Consider the following 24,716-nt stretch of genomic DNA (forward strand, 5'->3'; position numbering starts at 1 on the left):
ACACTCTGGCTTACATAATGCACGCAGAGCTCGGCGCTTGCTCCGCTGCCCTCGGCGCAAGCCGGTTCAATCTTCAGTCGTCCGATTAAAATAGGATCTCACCTTCCAATTATGAAGCCTGCAATTGTAAGCTCACTATGATGCACGCGAGGCAGATATGGCGCCCGGCGCGCCTGGGATATCGCCGCTGTGTCTCCCAACGTCAGGTCTCCGGCCTGGCACCCAGGTCGGCCGATGCTCCCTTTCGGCTCGCCGTAGTGGGATCCGGCCCAGCTGGGTTTTACACTGCCTATCGGGTCATGAATAGGGTACCTAATGTCCAGGTTGACATGTACGAGGCGTTGCCTGTGCCATTTGGCCTGGTTCGCCATGGCGTCGCCCCAGATCATCCGGAAGTCAAGGTGAGTGCCGCCAGTTCAATGGATACGGTGCATATGGACGGTATTCTTACATGCATCTACAGAATTGCCAAGACAAATTTGAAGAAGTTGCTTCTTCTCCAAATTTCAGATTCCTCGGCAATGTGTCCGTAGGGTCAAGCTCAGAACCGTTCTCCCCAGACCAGTGTCGCGTCGAGCTGCAGCAGCTCTTGCACAATTATGACTCCGTACTACTCGCTTACGGCGCTTCGGAGGACAAGAAACTGGGAATCCCAGGCGAGTCCACGCTCAAGGGCATCTACTCTGCCAGGCAATTCGTCGGGTGGTATAACGGCCTGCCCGACTCCGCTGGCCTTGAGCCAGACCTCAGGGGCGAGGAGGCCGTTGTCATTGGCCAAGGCAACGTGGCTCTTGACGTGGCACGAATGCTTCTGGAAGATATCGATGTGCTTCGGAAAACTGACATCGCGGAGCACGCCCTCGAACAGCTTGCGCAAAGCAAGATTCGGAGAGTACGCGTTGTCGGGCGTCGCGGCCCTATGCAGGTTGGTCTAGAGGATCTAAACACGCTGCATCGCCACAACTAACACCTTGAACAGGCAGCATTTACAATCAAAGAAGTTCGCGAGCTCATGAAGCTACCGAAGGTTGCCTTCCATCCCGTGAACAGAGCGCTTATACCAGAAGATCTGAAATCACTCCCCCGCGCTCAGAAGCGACTTATGGAAGTTGTTGTCAAAGGCACCGCCAGTAGCCCCAATGATACGCCGCTATCTTGGTCACTCGACAGCTGTTTATCTCCAAGACATTTTTTGGCCAACGCTGAAGACGCCACACGAGTTGCCAGCACCGAGTTCGACATCACGCAGCTCGACTCTGCATTTGATCCCAAATCCCGAGTCCAGCCAACTGGCAAAACTCTCATTCTGCCCTCAGATGTGGTGTTTCGCTCTGTCGGCTATAAGTCATCGGCGTTGCGTGGCTTTGCGGAAGCGGGCGTCCAGTTTGACGAACGCCGTGGTGTGGTTGACAACGACGGTCTCGGCCGTGTCACGCGCCTTGTCTCGGACGGTCATGCCGGCGCCTCCACACAGCAGGTGCCAGGCCTCTATTGTGCTGGCTGGGTGAAGCTTGGCCCGACAGGAGTCATTGCATCCACCATGAATGATGCATTCGCGACTGGCGATGCCATTGTTTATGACTGGCTCGGTGGTGCGGCGTTCCTACAATCTGGAGGCACTGCTCCTGGGTGGGATGGCATTCGCGGCGAAGGCGGCACTGTCAACGGGGACAAAGCAATCAGTTGGGATAACTGGCGACAAATAGACAAGCTTGAAAAGGAAAAAGGTAGCGCCAAGGGCAAGGAGAGAGAAAAGTTCACAGATACGACACAGATGCTGTCCGTCATCAGCTGAACGAGGAGGAAAACTTATTGCATCATAAAACGCCTTTACATTGCTGTATCATATAGATCTACGAACTCTTTACCTTCTCAGTAAGCTCCGGCACCTTCTCGAACAAGTCTCCTACCAGACCAACATCGGCAACCTGGAAGATGGGGGCATCGGCATCCTTGTTAATCGCGGCAATGACCTTGCTGTCCTTCATACCAGCAAGGTGCTGGATGGCACCAGAGATGCCGACGGCGAGATACATCTCGGGGGCGACGACCTTGCCAGTCTGGCCAACCTGGAGACTGTTGTCGGCGTAGCCACTGTCAACCGCAGCGCGTGAAGCACCAACGGCAGCGCCGAGAGCGTCGGCGAGGGGCAGCATGATCTTGTCAAACTCTTCCTTGGACTTGAGACCGCGACCGCCGGAGACGACCTTGGTGGCCGTGGCAAGGTCAGGACGGTCGGACTTGGCGAGGTCCTCGGATACCCATTCGGAGGTAGCTTCGGCCTTGGGATCAGCGCCCTCCTCAATGGCGGCAGAGCCGGAGCCGGGGGCGGCAGCGGCAAAGGCCGTGCCTCGGACAGTCAGGATCTTGATGGCGTCGGCAGACTCGACGGTGGCAATGGCGTTGCCGGCGTAGATGGGTCGGACAAAGGTCTTGTCGTCCTGGATGGAGGTGACGTCGGAGATTTGTTGCGAGTCCAGCAGCGCAGAGACGCGGGGCAGGACGCCCTTGGCAAAGGCCGAGTTGGCGGCGATAACGTGTGTGTATCCTCCCTTCTTGATATTCTCGACGAGCAGAGGAGCGTAGTTCTCGGGGAGGCCCTGTCATCGGAAGTGTTAGCCAACGCCAACCCGCAAATACCCATTGACAGGGAAAGGGACATACCTTTTCGTACGCCGCATTGTCGACAGTAATAACCTTATCAATGCCGTCAACCTTGGCAGCTTCCTCAGCGGCACCCTTGACGCTGGCGCCGGCCAAAAAGCCGTGGACGGTGCCGCCAATGGCCTTGGCTGCGGTAACAGCGCTCAAAGAACCGGCACTCAGTTGACCCTGACGCTGCTCCAAGATTGCGAGAGCAGACAGCAACCGCTGGTGGGCATAGGCATTGAGCGTAACTCGGCCAATGGCTGCCGTAGCAGGCCTGGCCACGGCTCGTCGGGCGGCGGAAAACATTGCAAATGTGTTTTCGGGGCGTGTTTGTGTCCTGGGGATGCAGCGCGCAAGCCGTCACCCAAGCTGCTTAAGTTGGAACGGCCGCCCGGCTGGCAGCGGGCCGAGCAATCAAGCCTGGGGCTGCAGCTACCGCACCCGGCGGAGAGAACGGCGAGTCACGTGCGGCTATCATGTCCCGAGTCCTTCCGCCAGCGACCAAAGGCAGTACTCACGTGACATGTCGCATCAGACAAACCACGTGACGAAATCTCCCCCTGCTTTGCAGCCAGCATCCACCAGCTTGTATGGTCGTCGCCATGCACCACGATCCTGTCGCGCCAAAATTTCCCATCTCGACGCGACGCTAAGCAGCGCATCTCATCAGTTTCGCAGCGCCAATCGCAATTCTACGTCGAATTGGCATCGCGGCTGTACTCACCTGGCCCTACTGATAATTCTCCTGATAAATCCGACGCTACGCGACGCGACGTTTCCTGCCACTCGCACCTTCTCTCCCCGACCCGCAACAGTAGCTCCTTGCGACAAACCGTCTTTCATCAAACGACCATGGAAGGCGCCGCGGCGTTTGGATCGCCCAGTAATGGGGACTCCCCCAACGGCAACGCCATTCTAGCGCAGCCTCCGCTGGAAGGAGAGAACTCTGCAAATGCTGGTCAAGGTACCGTGTCTCCGTGGAAACCCATGTGTACTCAACTCGCGTCAAACTAACGTCCGTTTTCCATCCTGGTAGATGTGCAGATGTCAGAAACCGGCGTGCAGGACGCCAACATCAAGCAGGACAGCTCCACGCCGAATCCTGCTGCCACAACCGGGAATCCGCTCGACGCGCCTGCTGCCCAGGGGCCCAACACTGCACAGCCCGACGAAGAGATGGGCGACGCGCCAGCAGAGCCCAAGGAGGGCGGCGAGGCCGGTGCTGCTGAGACTGAAGGACAGGAGGCGAAGACGAAGGAAGCAATTGAGTCGGCGGCTCGCGACCACCTCATCTCGCAAGCGCATGCCATTGTTCTCCCTAGCTACTCGACGTGGTTCGACATGAACGCTGTCCACGACATCGAGCGCAAGGCCATGGCCGAGTTCTTCAACAACCGCAACCGAAGCAAAACGCCGGCTGTGTATAAAGATTACCGCGATTTCATGATCAATACCTACCGCCTGAACCCTGTCGAATATCTCACCGTCACGGCCTGCCGCCGAAACCTGGCAGGCGATGTCTGCGCCATCATGCGCGTGCATGCCTTCCTCGAGCAATGGGGCTTAATCAATTATCAGGTAAGGCTCGCTGTTTGTATTATGGTATGCGAGCAATTTCTGATGGAATTATTAGGTCGACGCCGAGCAGCGCCCATCGCCTGTTGGCCCTCCCTTCACCGGCCACTTCAAAATCATCTGCGATACACCTCGCGGTCTGCAGCCCTGGCAGCCGTCTGCTGACCCAATTGTCCTCGAGGGCAAGAAGAACGCCGACACTGAGAGCAAGGCCAACGCGGCGGCACCTACCAAGGGAGACCTTAACCTGGAAATCGGACGCAACATCTACGAGGCCAATGCTAAGGGGGTCGCAGTTAGCAAGACCGAGACCGGCGCCAACGGCGAATCTGCTGCCACAAATGGTGTAAGCGGCTCGCCCGATCTCACTAAGACACCAATTGCCAAAGTCAACTGTCACCAGTGTGGTAACGATTGCACTCGTGTCTACTACCACAGTAACCAGACGGACGCCAGCACAAAGGGCAAATTCGATCTGTGCCCCAACTGCTTCACCGAGGGCCGACTACCCGCCAACCATACTGCCAGCATGTATGCCAAGGTGGAGAACCCTACGTACACTGCAACGATTGATCGCGATGCCCCGTGGACCGACGCCGAAATTCTGAGACTTCTGGAAGGACTTGAGCGGTTCGATGATGACTGGGGCGAGATTGCCGAGCACGTTGGCACTCGAACACGCGAAGAGTGCGTGCTGCAGTTCCTCCAGCTTGATATTGAGGAGAAGTACCTCGACGCGGAGTCACATGTCAACGCACCGGCCGGACTGTCTCTTCTGGGCACTCAGGGTGGTCAGCTGCCCTTCAGTCAAGTCGACAACCCAGTCATGTCGGTGGTTGGATTCCTTGCCAGCCTGGCTGATCCGGCCAGCACGGCTGCTGCTGCGAACAAGTCTGCCGAGGCCCTGAAACGCAACCTGCGCAAACAGCTGGATGGCAGCAAGTCTACGACTAACGGCAGCAGTGCCGAGGCTGGAGACGAACAGGAGAAGGGCGACTCAATGGATCTGGATGTCCGTAAGGAGGAGCACGGATCCAAGCAGTCCAAGAGCGCTGAGCTGGCCTCTATTCCCCTGGCTTCGATGGGTGCTCGTGCCGCGGCATTTGCTTCTCACGAGGAGAGGGAGATGACTCGCCTAGTGTCGGCGGCGACAAACGTGATGCTGCAGAAGCTCGAGCTGAAGCTCAAGTACTTTAGCGAGCTTGAGGCTGTGCTCCGGGAAGAGCGTCGTGAGCTTGAGCGGGGTCGCCAACAATTGTTCCTGGACCGCCTGGCATTCCGCAAGCGTGTGCGGGAGGTGCAGGACGGCCTCAAGGCGGCGGCGGAGGCCGGTGGTGAGCAGGCGGTGCGCCAGGCGCATGAGGCTATGCGGGACGGCGATTCGCTTGGGTTCCAGGCGGTGGCGGCCGGAGCCGGCATGCAGCCGCCGAGTGCGGAGGGCGCAGTTAAGTCATTCGAGGCGTAATAGTTATGACAATCCAAAATAATACCAAGGAGCGGCGTCTGGATTCACAGGGTATTTGAGAGGAAGAGAGTGGCCTTTGCCAGGGGAGTTCGATTTTAAAAGGGAAGATTGGTACAGAATGAGTGCAGCAACAGGATAATGCTGCTGTGCTGAAGATGAGGCAGGGTAGAATTGGCCGAGAGTGTGCCATGAGGGTGTGCTCGCTTGTTTATTTTACGTGTAGTAGTACTGGTACTGGAGTTTTCTGGGCTCGATGAATTGAATTTCGGATATGCTAGAAGCTTGCGAATAGGTTCTTTATTGCATGTCTGTATGATGCTGTATAGGCGATAGATGAGGATGGAGGAGGATGAGGCAGCCAGCGACTCTTTTATGAGCCAGAATGTGTCAGTATTACGAACCCAGGATGTGAAATGACGGTTGCGACGCCGGGCTATATCGTGGCATGCATAATACAAGCAAGCCGTGGAGGTCCGGCCGGGGGGATGGGGTCCGGGGGTAAAAGTCCGTAGCTGGTTCGGTGATGTGGGATGGTGACGGGGATGGAGGCTAGCGCGAGATGGGACAGGTGGAGGGTGGCCGAAGGAGCGGATTCGGCAGAGCGCATTTAATATAAGGTAATAGCATTAAGAAGGATCGGAAGGGTCGTGTTTATGAGTGGAGATGAGTGTCTTTGTGTGTTCTTTGAGGTGTTTTCTGGAACATCAAACATGGCGGCTGTGTGGTGGAGGGAAGATGGTGTGGGAGGTCGATTGCGGTTGTTCGGGTGAGAGGAAGTGGGCATGATGCGGAGCACGCCGGGGGCCTACGGGGGAGTTTATGGGGGATTTCCGGGGGGAGTTTGGTGGGCTGCAGACTGGAAATGCCCTGGTGAGGTCGCCAACGGGCGCTGCTGCTGCTGGGACCCTCACTGTTGTGTGCCTCGGTGGTAAGGACCCAGTCTGCCAGGTACAACGGGTCTGCGGCGGAACTGTACCACAAGGCCAGGTACCCTGACGACTCGGAAACAGGTTGACCTCGGCTGTCATGGAGCTGGCCGGCGTTGGCCTGGCTAAAAGAAATGGGTCTCCCCGGCAGCCACGGGCCAACCGACCGCTAAAACCAAGTACCAAGGGTGCTGTGGGAGAGTTTTAGGCGGTCCCATAAGCTCAGACTCTCCGTCACAGGTCAAACGCGACAAGGCCGACCACTCACTTCTCGCTCTCAGAAGCACCGAGATTCAAATCCCTCCATCCCTCCCCCGAAAGCGCCCAGGCCGCTCTTCTTTCTCTTCCCACCGTCCTTCTGTTTTCTTTCCTTTTGCAAACACGTGAAAGCCATTGGTCATGTTGACTTCTATCCGCACTCAAGGATTGAGGAACAGCTTCCGCAGACTAGCCACCACCACCACACCCACGGTTCGTACATTTGCTTCCCTCTGCCTCTGCTAGACGCTCGGCTATTTGCCTGGCCATTCGTTACCTTCATTCCGGCGCGCGTTTGAAAAGATTCGACTCGCAAGAGCCGCTGTGATCTCAAACCGCAATCGAATACAGTCCTCCCTCTCCATAACCAACATCTTCGTCAGCCGCTGACCGTCGTCTTACTCTTCCTCGAAACAGACTCTCACAATGGCCCGAGGAAAGCATTCCCTGCCCCAAGGTATGTCCAATTCCTCACTGGAACCTCTCGCATTCGTCCAACATGCTTACACGCGTCTCCTGCAGGCTACGTCGAGGACGCCTCCAAGGGCGCCACGCTGCGCTTCCAGGACTCGCTGCCCCGCCTGCCCGTGCCGACTCTCGACGAGACGGCCGCCCGATACCTCAAGAGCCTGCGCCCACTGCTCACGCCCGCCGAGCTCAAGAACACCGAGGCAGCCGTCCAGGAGTTCGTCAAGCCCGGCGGCGTCGGCGCCAAGCTCCAAGAAAAGCTGCAGGCCAAGGCCGCCGACCCCAAGACCAAGAACTGGATCTACGAGTGGTGGAACGAGGCGGCCTACCTCACCTACCGCGACCCGGTCGTCCCCTACGTCAGCTACTTCTACTCGCACCGCGATGACCGCAAGCGCCGCGACCCGGCCAAGCGCGCCGCCGCCATCAGCGCCGCCGTTCTTGAGTTCAAGAAGATGGTCGACGGGGGCTCCCTCGAGCCCGAGTACATGAAGAAGCTGCCCATCTGCATGGACAGCTACAAGTGGATGTTCAACTGCTCGCGCGTCGCCGCCCGGCCCGCCGACTACCCGCAAAAGTACCCGGCTGACGCCAACAAGCACATCGTCGTCGTCCGCAAGAACCAGTTCTTCAAGGTCCTGCACGAGGTCGACGGCAAGCCCCTCAACGCCTCGGAGCTCGAGCACCAGTTCCGCCGCGTCTATGAAACGGCGCAGCACGTGTCCCCCGTCGGCGCGCTGACCTCGGAGAACCGCGACGTCTGGACCGACGCGCGCGCCGTCCTCCTCGAAGCCAGCCCCAAGAACAAGGCCGCGCTCGAGGCCATCGAAGCCGCCTCGTTTGTCGTCTGCCTCGACGACGCCGCGCCCGTGACGCTCGAGGAGCGCGCGCACGCCTACTGGCACGGCGACGGCGCCAACCGCTGGTACGACAAGCCGCTGCAGTTCATCGTCAACGACAACGGCACGTCTGGCTTCATGGGCGAGCACTCCATGATGGACGGTACCCCAACGCACCGCCTCAACGACTACGTCGGCGACCTCATCTTCAACAACAAGATTGACCTCGCCGACGCGCCCGTCCGCTCCAACCTCCCGGAACCGCAGGTCATCCGCTTCGAGGTCACCCCGGCTGTGCAGGCCGAGATTGACCGCGCCGTCGCCGACTTCCGCCGCGTCATCGGCGAGCACCAGCTCGCCGTCCAGGCCTTCCAGGGCTACGGCAAGGGCCTCATCAAGAAGTTCAAGTGCTCGCCCGACGCCTACGTGCAGATGCTCATCCAGCTCGCCTACTTCAAAATGTACGGCAAGAACCGCCCGACGTACGAGTCGGCCGCCACGCGCCGCTTCCAGCTCGGCCGCACCGAGACGTGCCGCACGCTGTCCGAGGACTCGGCCAACTGGTGCAAGGCCATGGCGGACGCGTCGCTCGACGACAAGACCAAGGTGGACCTCTTCCACAAGGCCATCAAGGGCCACCTCGAGTACATCACCGCCGCGTCGGACGGCAAGGGCGTCGACCGCCACCTGTTCGGCCTCAAGAAGCTCCTCGAACCCGGCCAGGAGCTGCCCGCGCTCTACAAGGATGCCGCGTACGCGTACTCGAGCTCCTGGTACATTTCCTCGTCGCAGTTGAGCTCCGAGTACTTTAACGGATACGGATGGAGCCAGGTCATTGACGGCGGCTTCGGCATCGCGTACATGATTAACGAGGATAGGTGAGTTTCCTCTTTTTTTGGCCCGCTTTCTTGAACTCCCCCGGTCTCGGTATCAAACGCTAACAAGAACGATAGCATCAACTTCAACATCGTCTCCAAGGGCCTCGGCAGCGACCGCATGAGCTTCTACCTCAACGAGGCCGCCTCCGACATGCGCGAGCTGCTCACCCCGACCCTCGAGGCTCCCAAGGCCAAGCTGTAAAACCACACCATCACAACGCGCGTCAATATTTCTGTATCTCGGGCCGAATTTCTCGACCTTCTTTTTTTTTGTTGTACCCCTGGGGTTATGGAGAGTTGCCCCTCGTCTTCTTCTCCAAGCATAAAACATTTTTTTGCATCATGATTTCAGAGTGTGGAGAGGCCGTGTTCATTTATCGTTTCAGTTATGTTGTATCTTTGGTTGGCCCCCCTACGCTCGTTGCTGTGCGAAAGCTTACTAGACGGAGAAGAGAGAGGAGAAAAGCAGGAGCAAGCGGCTTGTTGAGTCCATTTCTGGCGCAGACTTTTTTTTGGATAGACATATAGGTAGCCCGAAAGGACGACGACAAGTTCGCTGTACTCTAAATTCATTCGATAGAAAGAAAGGGAAAAACCATGATAAACAAAAGTTGTCTTCTCCTAGTCGTGCCTATGATTCTTGTAATATTTAAAAGGAAATCTTCAAATTCAATGCCTGTTGTAGGATGCTTCGCCTTCATGCTGTCCACCCCAACACTTATCCAGCTATCTACATACTCTTACACAATCCAAACTTCCAGACACATCTTGTTCCCCTCAACCAGCGTGGGCCACAATCTCATTGACGAGGTCGCCCTTGCGGGTGTCGTAGTACGTGCACATCTGCGACGGCAGGGGCACCTCCCTGTAGTCGTCGTCGGGCCCGGAAATGACGTTGAGGTTGATGCCGTCTGACTTACTGTGGAAGATTTTCGTACCGGTGCTCTGCTTGCTGAAGTAGATTTGCGCACTGTCTACCTGGTCCATCAGGACGGTTGGGATAGTACCAAGAACCTGCAAGGCAAAGTTCTGCGCCTTGACTACGTCGACCGTTGACACCAGGGTTTCGACGACAAGGGAAAGGCGGCTCGAATTTTCCACCGTCACCTGGTTGGCTTTGCCGCGGACGATGATGGTAGTGTTGTTGCAGCGGCTAATGAGAACCGAGTGGCTCAGCTCGGCGTGGATCTCAATGGGCTGAGGTTCCTTATCGTAGTTTTCCTAGGGTCGCTGTCAGGATGATTCTAGTCATCGGCGGAGAAATTTACTTACAATGGTCCACTTGTTGCCTTCGAGCTCCTTCTTAGGAGGCTTCTTCATCCGCATACTCTCGGGCTTGGGCTTCTTTCCCGGGGCAGGGCTCCTAGGGCGATCGCTGCCGCTCGGAACGGTAGTGTTCGCGCGGAGCGCGGGGTTCTTGTGTGTCATCTGAGACTTGTCGACCTTGCGCAGGCCCTTTGTGACGGCGTCACCCTTGTTTAACTCCGAAAAAACGGCCCCAAGGCCACCAGCTGTGGCTGGTGCGGCTGGTGCAGCATCTTCGGTCTTGACATCAAGGACTGGAGGAGGCCCAGGAGGCGGCGGAGGCGGCGGCGGACCGCCGGCAGAGGGAGCTGGCGGTGCAGGGGCGGCGTTGCCGGAAGCCGAGTCCAGGGCCTTCACTACCACGGCGGCCGGCTCGCCCTTGGGGTTCCATGGAATGCCGTTCGCAAAGTACTGCTTGACGTAGTCGCGAAGTTGCTTGAATATTTGGTAAAAGGACTGAATCCATTCGACTTGCTTGGTATCCCTGGGCGCATGTATTAGCATGGATTATTGGATGAATACAGAGCTTCATGAGGCCTACTTGTCCTTGTATTCCTTGATGACGCGGTTGCCAAAGAACTGAGCGGAGCCAAGAAACTCCTCGACGTGGGTAAAGGGCTTGTGGCTGACCGTGACCCAGGCGAGGACCATGATGCCGTCGGCAACGGCGCTGAGCTGGGTGTACATGGGGTCAGAGCGGTTGGCCTCCTTAAGCTCGGTAACGGCCATGAGGGCATCGTTGATGGGCTTGAGGAGGTCCTGGTAGAGAGCCATGTCGGCGCCCTGGAGGTCGGGGCGGACGGAGCGAGTAGTGATGAGGAGGAACTTGCGCTGGGCGCGGAAGCCAGCGAGGACGTCGGCGGCCTGGAGAGCGACGAGGCCGCCGACATCGTTGCTGCGCTTGACGTAGTCAGCGACGGCCGAGTCCACAAAGGCGTCAAAGTCCTCGATGGACTCGGGCAGCTCCTCGGGCACGGCGGCTGCCGCTGCTGCGGGGGGCTGCGGCGCAGATCGGGGCGTGGCAGCAGCGGAGGCGTCGGTGGGCGAGGAAGAAGCGCCGGGAAGGGCTAGGGCGGCGTCCTTGGGGAGCTCGGTCGACGTGGCAATGTCTTCGAGGCGCGAGGTGGCAGCTTCGAGTCTAAAAGAGAGGGCAGTTGGTTAGTGACACGGCTACATGGAGGGTTGCTAGCCAACGGGTTTGCTGCAATTGGGTCTCCGAGAGGTGTGTGCGTACCGCTTGATCAGCGTCGTGAGGTTATGCATCTGGTTTGCGGCGGCCATGATGGTGTGGGTTGTCGCGGTCGTCTTGGCCACGCTTTGGTCGACGGGGAGCGCAGTCCAGGGGCAGTCGGGTAAGGTGCGAGCGAGCAGTCTCGTCGGCCGACTTGGGGGGGGTAAGGAAGCGTCTAGAAAGTAACAATACTGATTTGGCGACGGAGCCTAGGGAGGAAGGGTAGAGGGCCAGGCAGGAGATGAGGCCACAGGTTGGTGTTGAGAGAGCAATGGGCTGATGTTTTAGATGGGAGAGACAGCTTCTTTGGGGATGACGAAGCACTTGCAGGTGCGGGCAGCTGCGACATGACGAAGTGGCCCCGCGCAGAGTGGCCGACCAACCGCTAAAAAAACGCTGGTGCCTGGCATTTTACAGTGGGCTACTTCGCCTAGAACGCTGGCGTCAGGGGTTCCAGTTCTAGGCTGTTACAAGGAACTAACTACCTATGTACAGTTGGCTATGTATGCATACCGAATAACAGAAGGCCAGGCTGCCGTTTAAAGAGAAGGCAGCTGTTTGAACTATTCAAGCAATGAGGCATATCGTTTATTTTTCCATCTTCTCTTCTTCAGTTAGCATATAGCAGCCTGTTTTATAATCAGTAGATCGCGGCGAGCCTCTGGTCCCTGCAGGCTTGCGCTGATGCGTTCTAACAGCCGGCTGATATACCTATAGGTATATAAAATGTGGTAAACCTTCACGTATCAAGTGGAAGATGGGCAGTTATCTGCGAAATACTCAATCTGTAGACCATTTGCCGCGTGCTAGCCTTGGTCACTGACCTCGCAAATCCGTGCTCGATCGCAAATGTCCCTACCCTAAATGGTCGCCCACGGTATCTAGTCTAGCATATTCTACTGGTATCGTCTCACACATGAGTAGATACACTGTTATCATAACCTAGAAGCACCAGGAGAGTCTCCGAGTCTATCTAAAGAGTTGATAGATGCCTAACCAGGCTTATGTACCCAACCTGGCGTGGCCCACTGAGAGGACCGATAGCATACAATCGGACAGCAATCCGACTTTCCGAATCTCACTCCAAGATTAAGGTGAAACCGGACCAAAAAGAGCCCTGCATATTTATCCGCTGCAGAGTCGAAATAGAGGGATAAAATAAAAGAGACCCCGTCCGCGTGCAATCTATTGCGACCTGCCTTATACTGGCCGGGTCGGTGGCTCCCACCAATGCAAGCACGCTTGTTCGCCCTCGTTCACCGCCGCTCCGACCGATAACCAGGCCCAAGCTTTTTACGCTTGCATCAAAACCGTCGACTGGCTCATCTGGGACCGCCTCGCCCATCCTTGCACTCAGTTTGCCTCCTTCAGCCTGGCCTGAACCTGCAGGCGCGCCGTTGCATCGCGCAGGCGGCTCGGCTGGCTACATAAACAATTGCGCTACCAACCGGCCCAACAACACGCGCGCCAAACAAGATGGCGCCTCACTCAGATGCCACGGACAGCGGCGACAATGATCCCCCGACGCCATCTATAGACTTTGTCACACTTGGAATGTTTATCATAGGTACGGATTCAGGCTACACCACATCTCTACAGCCCCCCTCTCAACTTCCCCCGCTCTGTCACCAACCCCTCCAACTCTAACCCTCCAACAAACGCCCGCGCTCACCTACTATCCCAGATGACATTGACTTCCTCCCGCCCACGCCTCCAGCCAAGGATGTCCTTGGCGGCGCAGGCACGTACTCCGCGCTCGGTGCGCGTCTGTTGTCGCCGCCACCTCTGTCCGGCTCCGTCGGCTGGGTAGTCGACCAGGGCTCCGACTTCCCGCCCGCCCTCGGCGCCCTCATCGACACGTGGGGGACGCACGCCGTGCACCGCCTCGACGCCGAGCGCCTGACCACGCGCGGCTGGAACGGCTACGACTCCGCCTTGGACCAGCACCGCGCCTTTCGATACACCACGCCCAAGCGCCGCCTCACCGGCGCCGATCTCGACCCGGCGCTGCTGCGCGCCCGCTCCTTCCACCTCATCTGCTCGCCGCTGCGCTGCCAGGAGCTCGTGCGCGACATCACCTCTCGGCGGCGCGCCGTGATGCCCGGGGAGACGTACACCAAGCCCATCTTCATCTGGGAGCCCGTGCCGGACCGCTGCCACCCGGACGAGCTGCTCAACTGCACCAACTGCCTGCCGCTCGTCGACGTCTGCAGCCCCAACCACGCGGAGCTGGCCGCCTTCCTCGGCACCGACGGGCTCGACCCGGCGACGGGCGCCATCGACCCGGACGCCGTCGAGCAGGCCTGCGAGCAGCTGCTCGCCAGCATGCCCCTGCAGTCGTACGCGCTCGTCGTACGCGCCGGCGAGCGCGGCTGCTACGTCGCGCGCAACGGCGGCCGACGCCGCCCGCCCCGACGCCGCCGCGACACCGACGTCAAGCCCGCGCGCCGCAAGGCCCTCATCCACGGCTCCCTGCAGCCCGACACCGACATGGAGTCGCTCCTCGCCGGCCTGCTGCAGGGCGACGACGGCGCCGTCGACGCCGAGGAGATCGAGGTCGACCCGGGCGTCCAGCGCTGGATTCCAGCCTACCACCAGGACGCCGCCAACGTCGTCGACCCGACCGGCGGCGGCAACACCTTCCTCGGAGGGCTCGCTGTCGCCCTGGCGCGCGAGGAGGACGTTGAGACGGCCGCCGTCTGGGGCACCGTCGCGGCGAGCTTCGCCATCGAGCAGGTCGGGCCCCCGACCATCGGCAAGAGCGACGACGCTGAGGAGACCTGGAACGGCGTCAATCCGCTCGTCCGATTGCACGAGTTTCAAGAGCGCCTGTGATGGCGTGTTATGAGGGGAGCTAGATTTTCGAGAGCCTCATGTCCAATTCCCCAGTGTTGGAAACGCAGTCATGTCAGGAAAAACAAAATAGGTTATAAAAGTCATTCGATAGATCATAGTCGGCATTCACTTAGAAAGCTTTAATACAACATTTGTTTACCATCCCATTCAACATTGCTACCATTTCATCAAATCATCGCATTCAGACCGAAACCCGGGACGCCATGATATTTATGCACAGAAAAGAAAACAACCAAAGCAAAAACTTAAATTTTATAGACGAGCTCGCCGTCCGCGAACCTGCGTATTTGTTAGTGAGAAATTCTTGGAACAAGGTTACAGAAAAAACTTACATGATGTGGTTGGCCTCCTCAAGCTTCTTGAGGGCCTTGACGGCCTCTTCACGGTCAAAGGCACCGCCGCTGCGGTTTCCAATCTTTTGGTTGACAGCCCCAATGACGGCATCCAGACCGGCCGAGTCATCCTCGAACAGAGGCGTGTTGAGCAGCTGACCAAGCGCGGTTCTGAATGCAGCCAGACGGGGTGCAGCAATCGGAGTGTCGTCGATCGTGAGAGAGGCAGCACCGCTAGCCAGATCCTGATCTTCTTGTGTTTGGCTGGGTAGCTGCGAGGCGGGCATGGACGAAACAAATGACGTCTGAGATTCTGACGCGGCGCCGTTCGACCGGGCAGTTCTTCCGGAGCGTCGGGGTGCGGCTGAGGATTCAGCTTGCTCCTCTTCTGCTCCATCGTCATCGTCATCCTCTTCTTGATCATTGCTCCTGCTGGCACCATTTGTAGCGGGGACCGTACCCCTTGATCGTGTTGTGCGCATGGTCGTTTGTGTCGATCTTGCGCCCCGGAAAGCACCGTCGGTACCATCGCCCTCATCGTCGTCATCGTCATCGTCGTCCTCGTCGCTACTAGAGGCGAAGTCAACGGCGGCAGTCCTTCTGCGCTTCTTTCGGGACTCTTCCACGACCTCCTTGAAGAGTGCAAAACGCAGAATAGCCTCGGCAGCAGCGGCGTCGCGTTCTTCCACCCGGTTGGACAGGCGAGATTTGGCGTGGGCAGTGGCAAGACGGATGAGGGTTTCGAGCGTACGCACGGTCAAGGGAGAGGTGCGGCGCTGGTTGCCCTCCATCTCGTCGTTTCGAAGACCAACGTAGATGTCCGCAATGCGGTCGGATGCTTCCTGGGTCAAGACAGGCTTGATACGAGTCTTGGCATATTGGATGTACTTCTTCATGAACGGAATGCTGAGAATCTCTGGCTTCTTGTTGGAGCCTCGGCCTGCATTGTGCGCAACACCGGCGTGCAGCATAGCATCAAATTTCTCAAACACCTCAGTTGGGCGCTGAGTCCCCGCCTGTGTATCGGCCGACACGCCAAGGAATTGAGAGGCTTGTTCTCGAACAGGTGCTCCTGCTTCCGTCCCTGGCTGACGATACATGTGCATGCGAAGAACGTGCTCTGAGACCTGACGGTCGCGCGTGTCCTCGATGTCGTCGGTCACAACAAACAACAAGTCAAAACGGGACAGCAGAGAGTCGGGTAGAGCAATGTTCTTGTGAGGATCCTTGTGGGGATCATACTGGCCGTAGATGGGGTTGGCGGCGGCAACAACGGAGCATCGGGCATTCAGAGACGTGTGAATACCGGCTTTCGCAATCGTGACAGTTTGTTGTTCCATGACTTCGTGAATAGCAACACGGTCATTGTCGGACATCTTATCGAACTCATCGATACAGACGACGCCACGGTCGGCCATGACCATTGCACCAGCTTCAAGACGACGTTCACCAGTTTCCTTGTCTGAGGTGACGGCGGCAGTCAAACCCACACCAGACGAACCGCGACCAGTAGTGGCAATAGAGAGAGGGGCCGTATTCAGTACGAATCGCAAAAGTTGCGACTTCGCGGTAGATGGGTCACCAACCATGAGAATATTGATGTCTCCTCTCAAATGAGTACCGTTTTCGAGATTTTTCTCCATACCGCCGAGAAGCATGAGAAGAATAGCCTTCTTGATATGATGGTGGCCATAGATACTAGGGGCCAAAGATTGAGATAGGAGCTCGAGCAGGTTCTTCCTCTTGGCAATTTTATTAATGTTTCGAATATCGGTATCGGTGATCGTGGCCTGCGCAACACCGCCGCCAGACTTTGAAGAGAGCAACACAATGTTGTTGGCAAGGATAACAGCCTTGAACAAGGCGCTGTTATGGTTGGTATTGCGGTTACCAAGTGTCCTGAAAATCCCAACAAGCTGAACTCTGTCGCCAGGCTTCACCTTGTCCACCAAGTCGTCGTCCAGAATGACGTCCACACCACGAGGTAGCTGACCAGCAGGCGCGCGCTCAGGCATTTCCTGAATGGAAATAGATTGATGATCGCGGTAGGTGCAGAAGCCATATTCAGTGAGTAGGGGATTTCCATCTTCGTCTTCACGCGGGTAAACACTTGATGTTGTGACACCATTCGTCATAGTCTGGTCTTGATATTCGCGGAAGTGGAATTTTTCCTTCTTTTCATTCCAGTGGACACTGCGTACAACTTTGGGTCGGATCAGAGAGCATCGCGTAACAATGCCTTCGAGCGAAACCATGCGGTTGAGATGATTGGACGAGATTGTGCGGGGATTGCAAGCGTTCAGGCCAAAACTGCCAGCCCACGCACAGTAGTAGACAGTATCGGCAGCCTGTTGGTCAGGGCGGGCCTGGGATGGCTGGAGTGCAGCGATAATTTGCTTGAGGGCGTGGTTGAAGGCCAGACTGAAATCGAAGGGTTCCTCAAGGATGCCCTTGGCGAGCTTCTCATTATGATCGCGAACATGGTCGAGGTTTACGGTCAAACGTCGTTGGTTCTTCTGTAGCATAAGAATAATATCGGACCTGTAGCTGCGCGCATGGGAGTCACCTAAGAGCGGTGGTTAGCATTGCTTGCTGGTTGCTGATTTGCGCCGTTGGGGGTCTATGAGGGGTAGCGTACTGGGATCCAGGAACTCCTCCGCCTGACGGATACGATCAATAACGGCCTCATCCTGAAGCATATATTGATCCATGATGGGCAAATATGTTGAGCAGCCGCAACTTTGTGAATGGGAAAACTGGAAGGCGAAGAGGTACAATTTGGGATGAAGGGTGATGTGTGGCAGGGACTTTGTGGTGGGTAGACACACGAAAACGCGTCGAGACGCGACTTCGCGTAAAGTGGCTACAGGGGTTACTTGGGCTCAAGAAGCCGGGTTACTAAGCAAGACCAATGATGTGAGGGGAGGACGAGTACGGGGATGGCTCGTCGGAAGCGATGCTTGCGCATGTTGGGTACTTTATTCTTTTCGATTTTCTCTTATTTTTTTAGATTATCATCTAAATAATTCTCGTTAACAGCGCGGAATATTGTTGCTGCTGTACGAGTACCGTCGCCCGAACAAGTTAAGCAGGAGGCACCTGGTGCCCCACCTCAGAGCATCTGCTCGATCACCATGTCTCGTCTCAGGACCTTCAACGAGACTAACAATTCAATAAAGGCGAGTCGTCATCACAAGCACACCGCATACTATGAGACCAAAGATCTCTATATGCATCATTGAAATCAGCATCTGAATCTGAAACATGGCCGTCGGTTTGGCGGCAAACGTCTCGCTCAACGCCCTGGACGAAGAGGCGCGGGCCGAAGTTGATGTCCTGAACTCACGTCTGGACAAGACGACCCAGCTCACCAAGAAGATCCAAGCATGCCTCGGCAGACTTGAGGCTACGGGAAAAAGTGTGCGCGAGGTAGCAGGGCCTTTGAATGGCGAGACTCGGCGATTGCAGGTTCTGGGATCAAGTGAGCTTCCTCCGCGACTGGCGCCCCCGCTCGTCGCTAACATGAACAGATGTTGACTCCGTCATCTCCGCAATCGATCGTCTTCGACAACCTGCCGACAGTAAAGATGACGAAGAGCAGATTATTCGGGCTGGTCCCGAGAAAGCCGGCTTGTCTGCCTACCTCGCATCGATGAAGCGCATGAACAGGTCGCATGCCGATATGCAGGCGTCCAACTTGCGGGCCAACCAAAATACCATGGCGGATATGACCCGTCTAATGAAAACCGGAAACGCCCAACTCGAAGCTTTCTTTGACAAGCTGCTTCGCAACGAGACACCGCGATCCCTCGAGCCGCTCCATTTTATCACAAAAGACAAAGAGTTCCCTGTTCTGCCTCAGGAGGCCATTACACGATTGGGTCTGATATACTCACACCTTGGAAGCAATCAGAAAGGGGCTGGATATGAATCGCCAATTGCAAAAATATATAGCGAGATCCGTGGACCGTACTTGTCGGCGTCCTTGGTCAACCTCGCAGCCGCCAGCGTGAATACAGCCAAGAAGAAGAATCCTGGAGCAATATACAGATCCGGCACCAATGGTATCGGAACGTACGCCCAAGCGATGGATGGAATCTTCGTCGCAGAGTATGAGAATGTCTGCAGCATTTTTGCTCGCGAGGACTGGGGCCCTGTGTTCCAGGCTGCGTGCCAAGCTCCCCTTGCCGAGCTCGCCAGAACTTTGCGCGAACTCAACGCCCATATCAAGCTGCACTTGCCGACTGATTGCTATCTCGCATACGAAGTGGTAGAGATCCTGTCTACGCTGTCCGGAAACCTGGAGACCAGAACCGGTGAACTCAAGCCACAACTTGCAGCGGCTCTGAAGCCCGTGAGGGAAACGGCCAAGTCGTCGCTAGCAGAACTTCTTGAAGACACAAAGCGCAAGATTGGTTCTGTACAAACATTACCCAACGACGGTGCAGCCCTGCCTATTGTGACAGAGACTATGCAACGTCTCCAGGCTATGATGGAGTTTCTCCGCCCTATAGCTAGCATTATGATTTCGCTTGGAGATGGCGGGTGGAAGAATGGCGCGTCTGCTCGTGGCGCAGACGCCATTCCCAGCCTGGCTTCATTCGATGTCACTGCCGACGGCCAGCAAATCTTTACGCACTACTGCATCGATACAATTGAAGCACTTCTCACGGCGCTAGATTCCAAGATGCGCCTGTTGATCCGTAACAAGTCGACGCAGGGCGTCTTCCTTGCCAACAGTGTCGTGATCATTGAGCGCTCCATCGGCAACTCGGATTTGGAGCCACTCCTGCAGCCGCGTCTTGACGTGCTCGACCCGTGGCGCAAGAAAGCGACCATGAGCTACACGGACGTGTGCAGAGACCTGTCGGCGCACCTCTTCGACGCCATCCACACGTCGCAGCGCGCGCGGCCACAGTCAGGCGGACCGATCGACTCGGCCACAGTCGTAAAGGCGCTGAGCAGCAAGGACAAGGACAAGATCAAGGACAAGTTCCACTCGTTTAACGCCGCCTTTGAGGAGATGGTCGGCAAGCACAAGGCGTATAGCATGGAGCGGGAGGTACGCGTCATGTTTGCGCAGGACATCCGCCAAAAGCTGCAGCCGCTGTACGATCGCTTCTGGGACCGCTACCACGAGATTGATAAGGGCAAGGGCAAGCACGTGAAGTGGGACAAGACGGCTATTGCTGCCGTTTTTGTTAGCCTCGCTTCATAAAGGCGTCTCGTGGCAAGATGCGTTGTATGATATAGCAGGATAGAATGACGGTGTTTGCTCCGGGCTGCGCCAGGGAGGTGGATTTTCATGACAATGACGATTGATACCTTTGTTTTTCATGGTTGCTTTACATGCTACGCAAGCTGTAACTAGCATGATATGGCAACTTACAAGTAAGTAGATTGCCTGCATCTAGTTACTTGATTTTGTTATGACCTCGTGCGCCGCCTTGTGTGCTCTATTATCAGTGAACAACCACCCCCGCAGTATGAGGCTTAGGAATGACTCTATTATTTGTATGATGCCGGGGCTGTACGTTGATGTAAGTGGAAGCAAGGTTACCCTCCCATCTCATACCTCACACCCTCGCGGCCACCTGTCAGCACCGCACAAAGGCTGATCTTCCAGTCTCGACTTAAAGGTATGGTTAATTATGATATGAGTCAAAACAGCCCTCTTCTAACATTAGCAACATTTGATTGAGCCAAAATTGTCTTTTTTTCCCCAAGTAATGCGGTCAGTGCTCCAAGGCGTGACTCACCATCTGGTGGGTTGTCATGAGAGAGGTCTGAATCCGCCTTACTCAATAGGCTTACTGCGGGCTTCATCTTGTGTGTATGCAACCATTTAAGACTTGCGCCCATCCTCACTTCCTTCGAGATACTAGAGCATGTCACATTACTTGGCGCATCTATTTTGCATATCCGGCGCTGGACTCTTGGCGAGCATCCTTGCATTTCCCCCTCACTTCAACCGACGTCCGATCACAGCTCTTCATCACCACTTCATCATCGCCAATTTCCATCTCCCCCATAACCTTTTCCCCCTCTACGTCTCCATAAGTCTGCAGAGAACAAAACTGATCTCATCATGGCGCTCACCCCAGACCCAACCTCGCAATCAAGATTCCGCGCACCATCACACGACACTGCGCTGTGCATAATCCCTCCTCAAAGCCTCTGGCCCGCCATCAACCGGCTGCGCAGTCTCAACGACAAGGCGTATGCGAAATGGCCTCCCCATATCAACCTCGTCTATCCCTTTGTGCATCCGGAGCTTGTCGCCGACGCCGCCGACACTCTCCTCCAGCTCGACCTGTCCAGCCACCTGCCGTCCAAGGTTTCCATCACACACGCGGATGCCTTCGTCCACGACAAGTACAACACTCTGTACCTGAAGCCCGACGCCGCCGCCGCCGCCGACCTGAGGAAGCTCGTTAATCATGTGCGCTCTGCGCTTGGTTGGAAAGCACAGGGCGGCTATACTCCTCATTTAACTGTTGGTCAGACCGAGGATGCAGATTCAGATACACACAAGTTTCTCCTTCACAAAGCCCGTCTGCTGACGCCGATCTCGTGGGAGGGGGCCCATCTCGCCATTATGGTGCGGGATACTACCCCCGGTCCTGCGGATGGCCTTCGAAGAATGAAGCTCTGGAGGCTACTCGACGTCGAGTCAAAACGCCTGGTCGAGCGTACTCTTCCTCAAGATGAGGTCTTGGTGGTCGATAAGAGTGATCACTCGCAAACTGTCAAGGCATACCCTCAGCCTACCTACCGCTTCAATCCAGAATCAGAAGACTGGGAGGCTTTGGACACCTCATATTTAGCGCCGAGTTCGGATGTTACGACAGACCTCATCGTTGCTTCCTACAATGTTCTCTCCGAGTTTTCATGGCCGCCGGATCGGTCGAGAAACTCGGCTCTTATTCAAAACATCCTGTCCCGGCGTGCCGAGGCCGACATCCTCGTCCTTGAGGAAGTCTCGGACCACTTCCTCCCGGACCTCCTCAAGGATCACCACGTTTGCGCCAAGTATCCCTACAGCACCCACGGCCCGCCCGACCAACCTGAGATCGGCCCTCTTCCTAGCCTTCTCAACATTGCTATCCTGAGCAGGTTTCCCTTTTCGTGGGAGTATCTCCCTCTTCAGCGCCGGCACAAGGGCGCTGCCGTCGCGACCTTTCCCGGCGTCTCGTTTCACGATCCTCTAACCGACTCCCGCACTAAACCGCTAGTGGTTGCTGGCTGCCACTTGAGCCAGGGCCTGACAGACGGCGCCCTCTCGTCCAAGAAGGTCGAGGTCCTGCGCCTCCAGCGACATCTCTCCGAGCGGTACGGCACGCACCCGTGCGTGATCGCCGGCGACTTCAACGTGACGACCTCCTCGTACGCCATCGACATGGCGCAGTCCCTCTCCACCAACGGCAGACAGTGCCTGAGCGACATCCAAGACTTGCTGGCCAATGCCGAGTTCCACGACGTCTGGCTGGCAACCAAGATCTCGGCCGGCGAGTCGTCCGAGCTGGCCCTGGCCAACGAGGCCGTCATGCACGTCTACGAGGGCGAGCAGGGCGCCACCTTCAACCCGCTCGAGAACAAGCTCGCCGCGAAGCTCGTAGGCGGCGGCGCCGACAAGCGACCTCAGCGCTACGACCGCATTCTCTTCACCGCGCAGCTGCCCCTGCGCCCTGTCGCCTTCAACATGTTCGGCAAGGACCTGCTGACGCAGCTGGCCGACGACAGCCGGGTCCATGCCAGCGACCACTGGGGCATCCGCTGTCTCTTTAGCCAGGGCGCTCACCCTGGCGTCTCTCCCAGCGGTATATTTGGCCGCGTGAAGCCCATCGAGCTGACCGAGGCCGCGCCGTCCCTGGGCCGGCTCGAGGATGTGAAGCAGACGTTGCTGTCTCATGGCTGCCTGCCCACCGAAGACGACGAATCTCGGAGAAGACAAGCAATATCCCTTTTGGAAGGTGTCTTGTCGGGCAACGATCAAGACAAGCCGGACCAAGAGGGACGCACACCTGTTGGCCTCGTCCTTGTCCCGGTAGGATCATTTGGGCTTGGTGTTTGGATGAGCTCCTCTGACGTCGACTGCCTCTGCATCGGAACCATCAGCTCCAGAGTATTCTTCCGCGTAGCTCTGCAGCGTCTGAAGAAGGCTGCTGATCCAAGGATCTGTGTGTTGCGAAAGGTATTGGCCAGCACTGGCACGAGCCTGGAGCTTCAGATCCTAGACATTACCTTTGATCTCCATTACTGTGCTGCTACTTCCATCGTGGAAAGGTTGGTTCTATTCGTACAGTCTCTGTCTTCTTTTCATTCACTAACTGCTCTCAGATTCCCAGGCGTTATGAATTTGCCCCCTACCCATCCGCAATTCGCGCTTCCAGTGCAAACCTTGGCCAAGCTGAAGCCGGCCCGGGACATGTACTATCTATTGCGCTCCATCCCCGACCTCGCCAAGTTCCGGGTTGCGTTCCTTCTGATCAAGGCTTGGGCTAAGTCGCGAGGCATCTACGGCGCGCGTTTCGGTCTCCTGGGCGGCATCCACATCACCGTCCTTCTCACTCCCATCTGCAAGCAGCTAGCCACACTGTCCAAGACGGTATCCACGACGGACATCATCACGACATTCTTCCGTCACTACGCCGACTTCGACTGGGAGATGCAGGTCGTGCTGGATCCGTTCTTTCACAAAGAGCTGCGCTATCACCGCACCTCCCGAGAGCCCTTCTGTCTCTTGGGATGGCATGCGCCGGCCCTCAACACCGCCATGGCCGCGTCGGTGCCGACTGTCAAGACGATAGCGTCTGAGCTTTGCAAGGCAAACTCTCTTCTATCTCAAGCGGGGGCGAGCTGGGATGACTTCCTCGGCCCAACCGGCGCTACAGCCTCTGGAGTTCAGGACTTTCTCCAGGGCTTCAAGAGCTACGTCCAAATTGATGCTCGATATTGGGGAGCCTCACCCTCCGGCGGCCGCAAGTTCCTGGGTTGGCTGGAGTCACGTTGCGTTGCCGTTCTAGTTGGTAAGGACTTTGGTATTCACATCTAAGCTATAACTCGGTTGTGCTAACTCAATTTCGTAGATATGAACAGAAAAGCGCCGGCCCTCCTACCACGTATGTGGCCTGGGCGATTCGTCGACGCTCCTATGGAGGATTCGGCGACGGGCTCAGAGTACCAGGGATCTTATCTGATCGGCCTAGCCTGGGACAGTGTTGAGAGCGATCGCGCCAAGGACGATGCTAAGGCTACCAAGGTTGCCCTCGACAGCCTCCTGCGTGACTTCGAGACCAAGATACGTAGCGACACACGATACTACGACGCCTCTTCGTGCTGGATGGCCGCCAGTGTCGTCAACGCCGGCGACGTTGCCTCGGCCGTTCTCGACCCCGGTTACCTAGACGGCCTTGATGCCAACTTCGACGACTTCGAAGACGAGGACGATAGCGACGAGGAGGAGGACGACGGCGACGGCGAAGATGAAGAAGGCCAGCCCGGTTACGAAGAGCCAACCACCAGCTCCTCCTCGCGCGCCGCCGCCAAGCGCTCCGCCGGCGGACCTGTCAAGCTCAACGTGCCGACCGACGCCAAGCCCGAGGGCATGGGCCGGTTCCGGCCGGCATCGGACGTGCTCCACCGGCTGCGCTGGGACCGCGCGCTGGACGCGGCCGACTTCATCGTCGGCTTCGAGGACCGGTTCGCGGGCGCGCAGGAGAAGCCGCTCGCGCAGTGGAAGACGGAGCAGACGGACGAGGAGTTCATCCCGCAGCACCGCATCCTCTACTTTAAGCGCCGCAGCGACGGGCGCGTCGTCTGGGAGCGCAGGACGCGCGTGGACAGGGTCTTTGGCAGCGGCGTGGTGCCGGCCGATGACGTGCTGTGAGGGGAAGAAGGAGGTGGTAGATTCCGAAGTAGTTTGTTGTGCTCT

General features: G+C 57.0%; 9 protein-coding genes across 9 annotated transcripts; 6 read left to right on the plus strand and 3 right to left on the minus strand.

Annotated features, from left to right (window-relative positions):
* Positions 1 to 137: 137 nt before the first annotated feature.
* Positions 138 to 1,795, plus strand: ISF_03441 (NAD(P)-binding domain protein; the record flags this gene model as incomplete). The annotated part of the gene is made up of 3 exons (XM_018847047.1): positions 138 to 401; positions 464 to 925; positions 980 to 1,795. 3 exons carry the CDS (start codon positions 138 to 140, stop codon positions 1,793 to 1,795), a joined length of 1,542 nt encoding a protein of 513 aa, XP_018705936.1.
* A 58-nt stretch (positions 1,796 to 1,853) lies between these two features.
* Positions 1,854 to 2,955, minus strand: ISF_03442 (electron transfer flavoprotein alpha-subunit; the record flags this gene model as incomplete). Its single annotated transcript, XM_018847048.1, has 2 exons — positions 1,854 to 2,600; positions 2,665 to 2,955. 2 exons carry the CDS (start codon positions 2,953 to 2,955, stop codon positions 1,854 to 1,856), a joined length of 1,038 nt encoding a protein of 345 aa, XP_018705937.1.
* A 546-nt stretch (positions 2,956 to 3,501) lies between these two features.
* Positions 3,502 to 5,689, plus strand: ISF_03443 (Winged helix-turn-helix transcription repressor DNA-binding protein; the record flags this gene model as incomplete). The annotated part of the gene is made up of 3 exons (XM_018847049.1): positions 3,502 to 3,613; positions 3,686 to 4,227; positions 4,283 to 5,689. The coding sequence occupies 3 exons, from the start codon at positions 3,502 to 3,504 to the stop codon at positions 5,687 to 5,689; spliced, it is 2,061 nt and encodes a 686-aa protein (XP_018705938.1).
* A 1,610-nt stretch (positions 5,690 to 7,299) lies between these two features.
* ISF_03444 (carnitine O-acetyltransferase) lies at positions 7,300 to 9,260 on the plus strand (the record flags this gene model as incomplete). Its single annotated transcript, XM_018847050.1, has 3 exons — positions 7,300 to 7,330; positions 7,396 to 9,058; positions 9,134 to 9,260. The coding sequence occupies 3 exons, from the start codon at positions 7,300 to 7,302 to the stop codon at positions 9,258 to 9,260; spliced, it is 1,821 nt and encodes a 606-aa protein (XP_018705939.1).
* Positions 9,261 to 9,835: 575 nt separating this feature from the next.
* Positions 9,836 to 11,644, minus strand: ISF_03445 (adenylyl cyclase-associated protein; the record flags this gene model as incomplete). Its single annotated transcript, XM_018847051.1, has 4 exons — positions 9,836 to 10,279; positions 10,331 to 10,847; positions 10,905 to 11,501; positions 11,598 to 11,644. The coding sequence occupies 4 exons, from the start codon at positions 11,642 to 11,644 to the stop codon at positions 9,836 to 9,838; spliced, it is 1,605 nt and encodes a 534-aa protein (XP_018705940.1).
* A 1,426-nt stretch (positions 11,645 to 13,070) lies between these two features.
* On the plus strand, positions 13,071 to 14,429 carry ISF_03446 (MAK32-like protein; the record flags this gene model as incomplete). The annotated part of the gene is made up of 2 exons (XM_018847052.1): positions 13,071 to 13,161; positions 13,279 to 14,429. The coding sequence occupies 2 exons, from the start codon at positions 13,071 to 13,073 to the stop codon at positions 14,427 to 14,429; spliced, it is 1,242 nt and encodes a 413-aa protein (XP_018705941.1).
* A 266-nt stretch (positions 14,430 to 14,695) lies between these two features.
* ISF_03447 (DNA replication licensing factor mcm3) lies at positions 14,696 to 17,493 on the minus strand (the record flags this gene model as incomplete). The annotated part of the gene is made up of 3 exons (XM_018847053.1): positions 14,696 to 14,729; positions 14,783 to 17,348; positions 17,421 to 17,493. The coding sequence occupies 3 exons, from the start codon at positions 17,491 to 17,493 to the stop codon at positions 14,696 to 14,698; spliced, it is 2,673 nt and encodes an 890-aa protein (XP_018705942.1).
* A 553-nt stretch (positions 17,494 to 18,046) lies between these two features.
* ISF_03448 (exocyst complex protein EXO70) lies at positions 18,047 to 20,000 on the plus strand (the record flags this gene model as incomplete). The annotated part of the gene is made up of 2 exons (XM_018847054.1): positions 18,047 to 18,263; positions 18,313 to 20,000. The coding sequence occupies 2 exons, from the start codon at positions 18,047 to 18,049 to the stop codon at positions 19,998 to 20,000; spliced, it is 1,905 nt and encodes a 634-aa protein (XP_018705943.1).
* An 870-nt stretch (positions 20,001 to 20,870) lies between these two features.
* Positions 20,871 to 24,671, plus strand: ISF_03449 (DUF455 domain protein; the record flags this gene model as incomplete). Its single annotated transcript, XM_018847055.1, has 3 exons — positions 20,871 to 23,068; positions 23,123 to 23,811; positions 23,872 to 24,671. The coding sequence occupies 3 exons, from the start codon at positions 20,871 to 20,873 to the stop codon at positions 24,669 to 24,671; spliced, it is 3,687 nt and encodes a 1,228-aa protein (XP_018705944.1).
* Positions 24,672 to 24,716: the final 45 nt, after the last annotated feature.

Source organism: Cordyceps fumosorosea, assembly GCF_001636725.1.
Source record: "Cordyceps fumosorosea ARSEF 2679 chromosome Unknown scaffold_6, whole genome shotgun sequence".
Classification (NCBI taxonomy): domain Eukaryota; kingdom Fungi; phylum Ascomycota; class Sordariomycetes; order Hypocreales; family Cordycipitaceae; genus Cordyceps; species Cordyceps fumosorosea.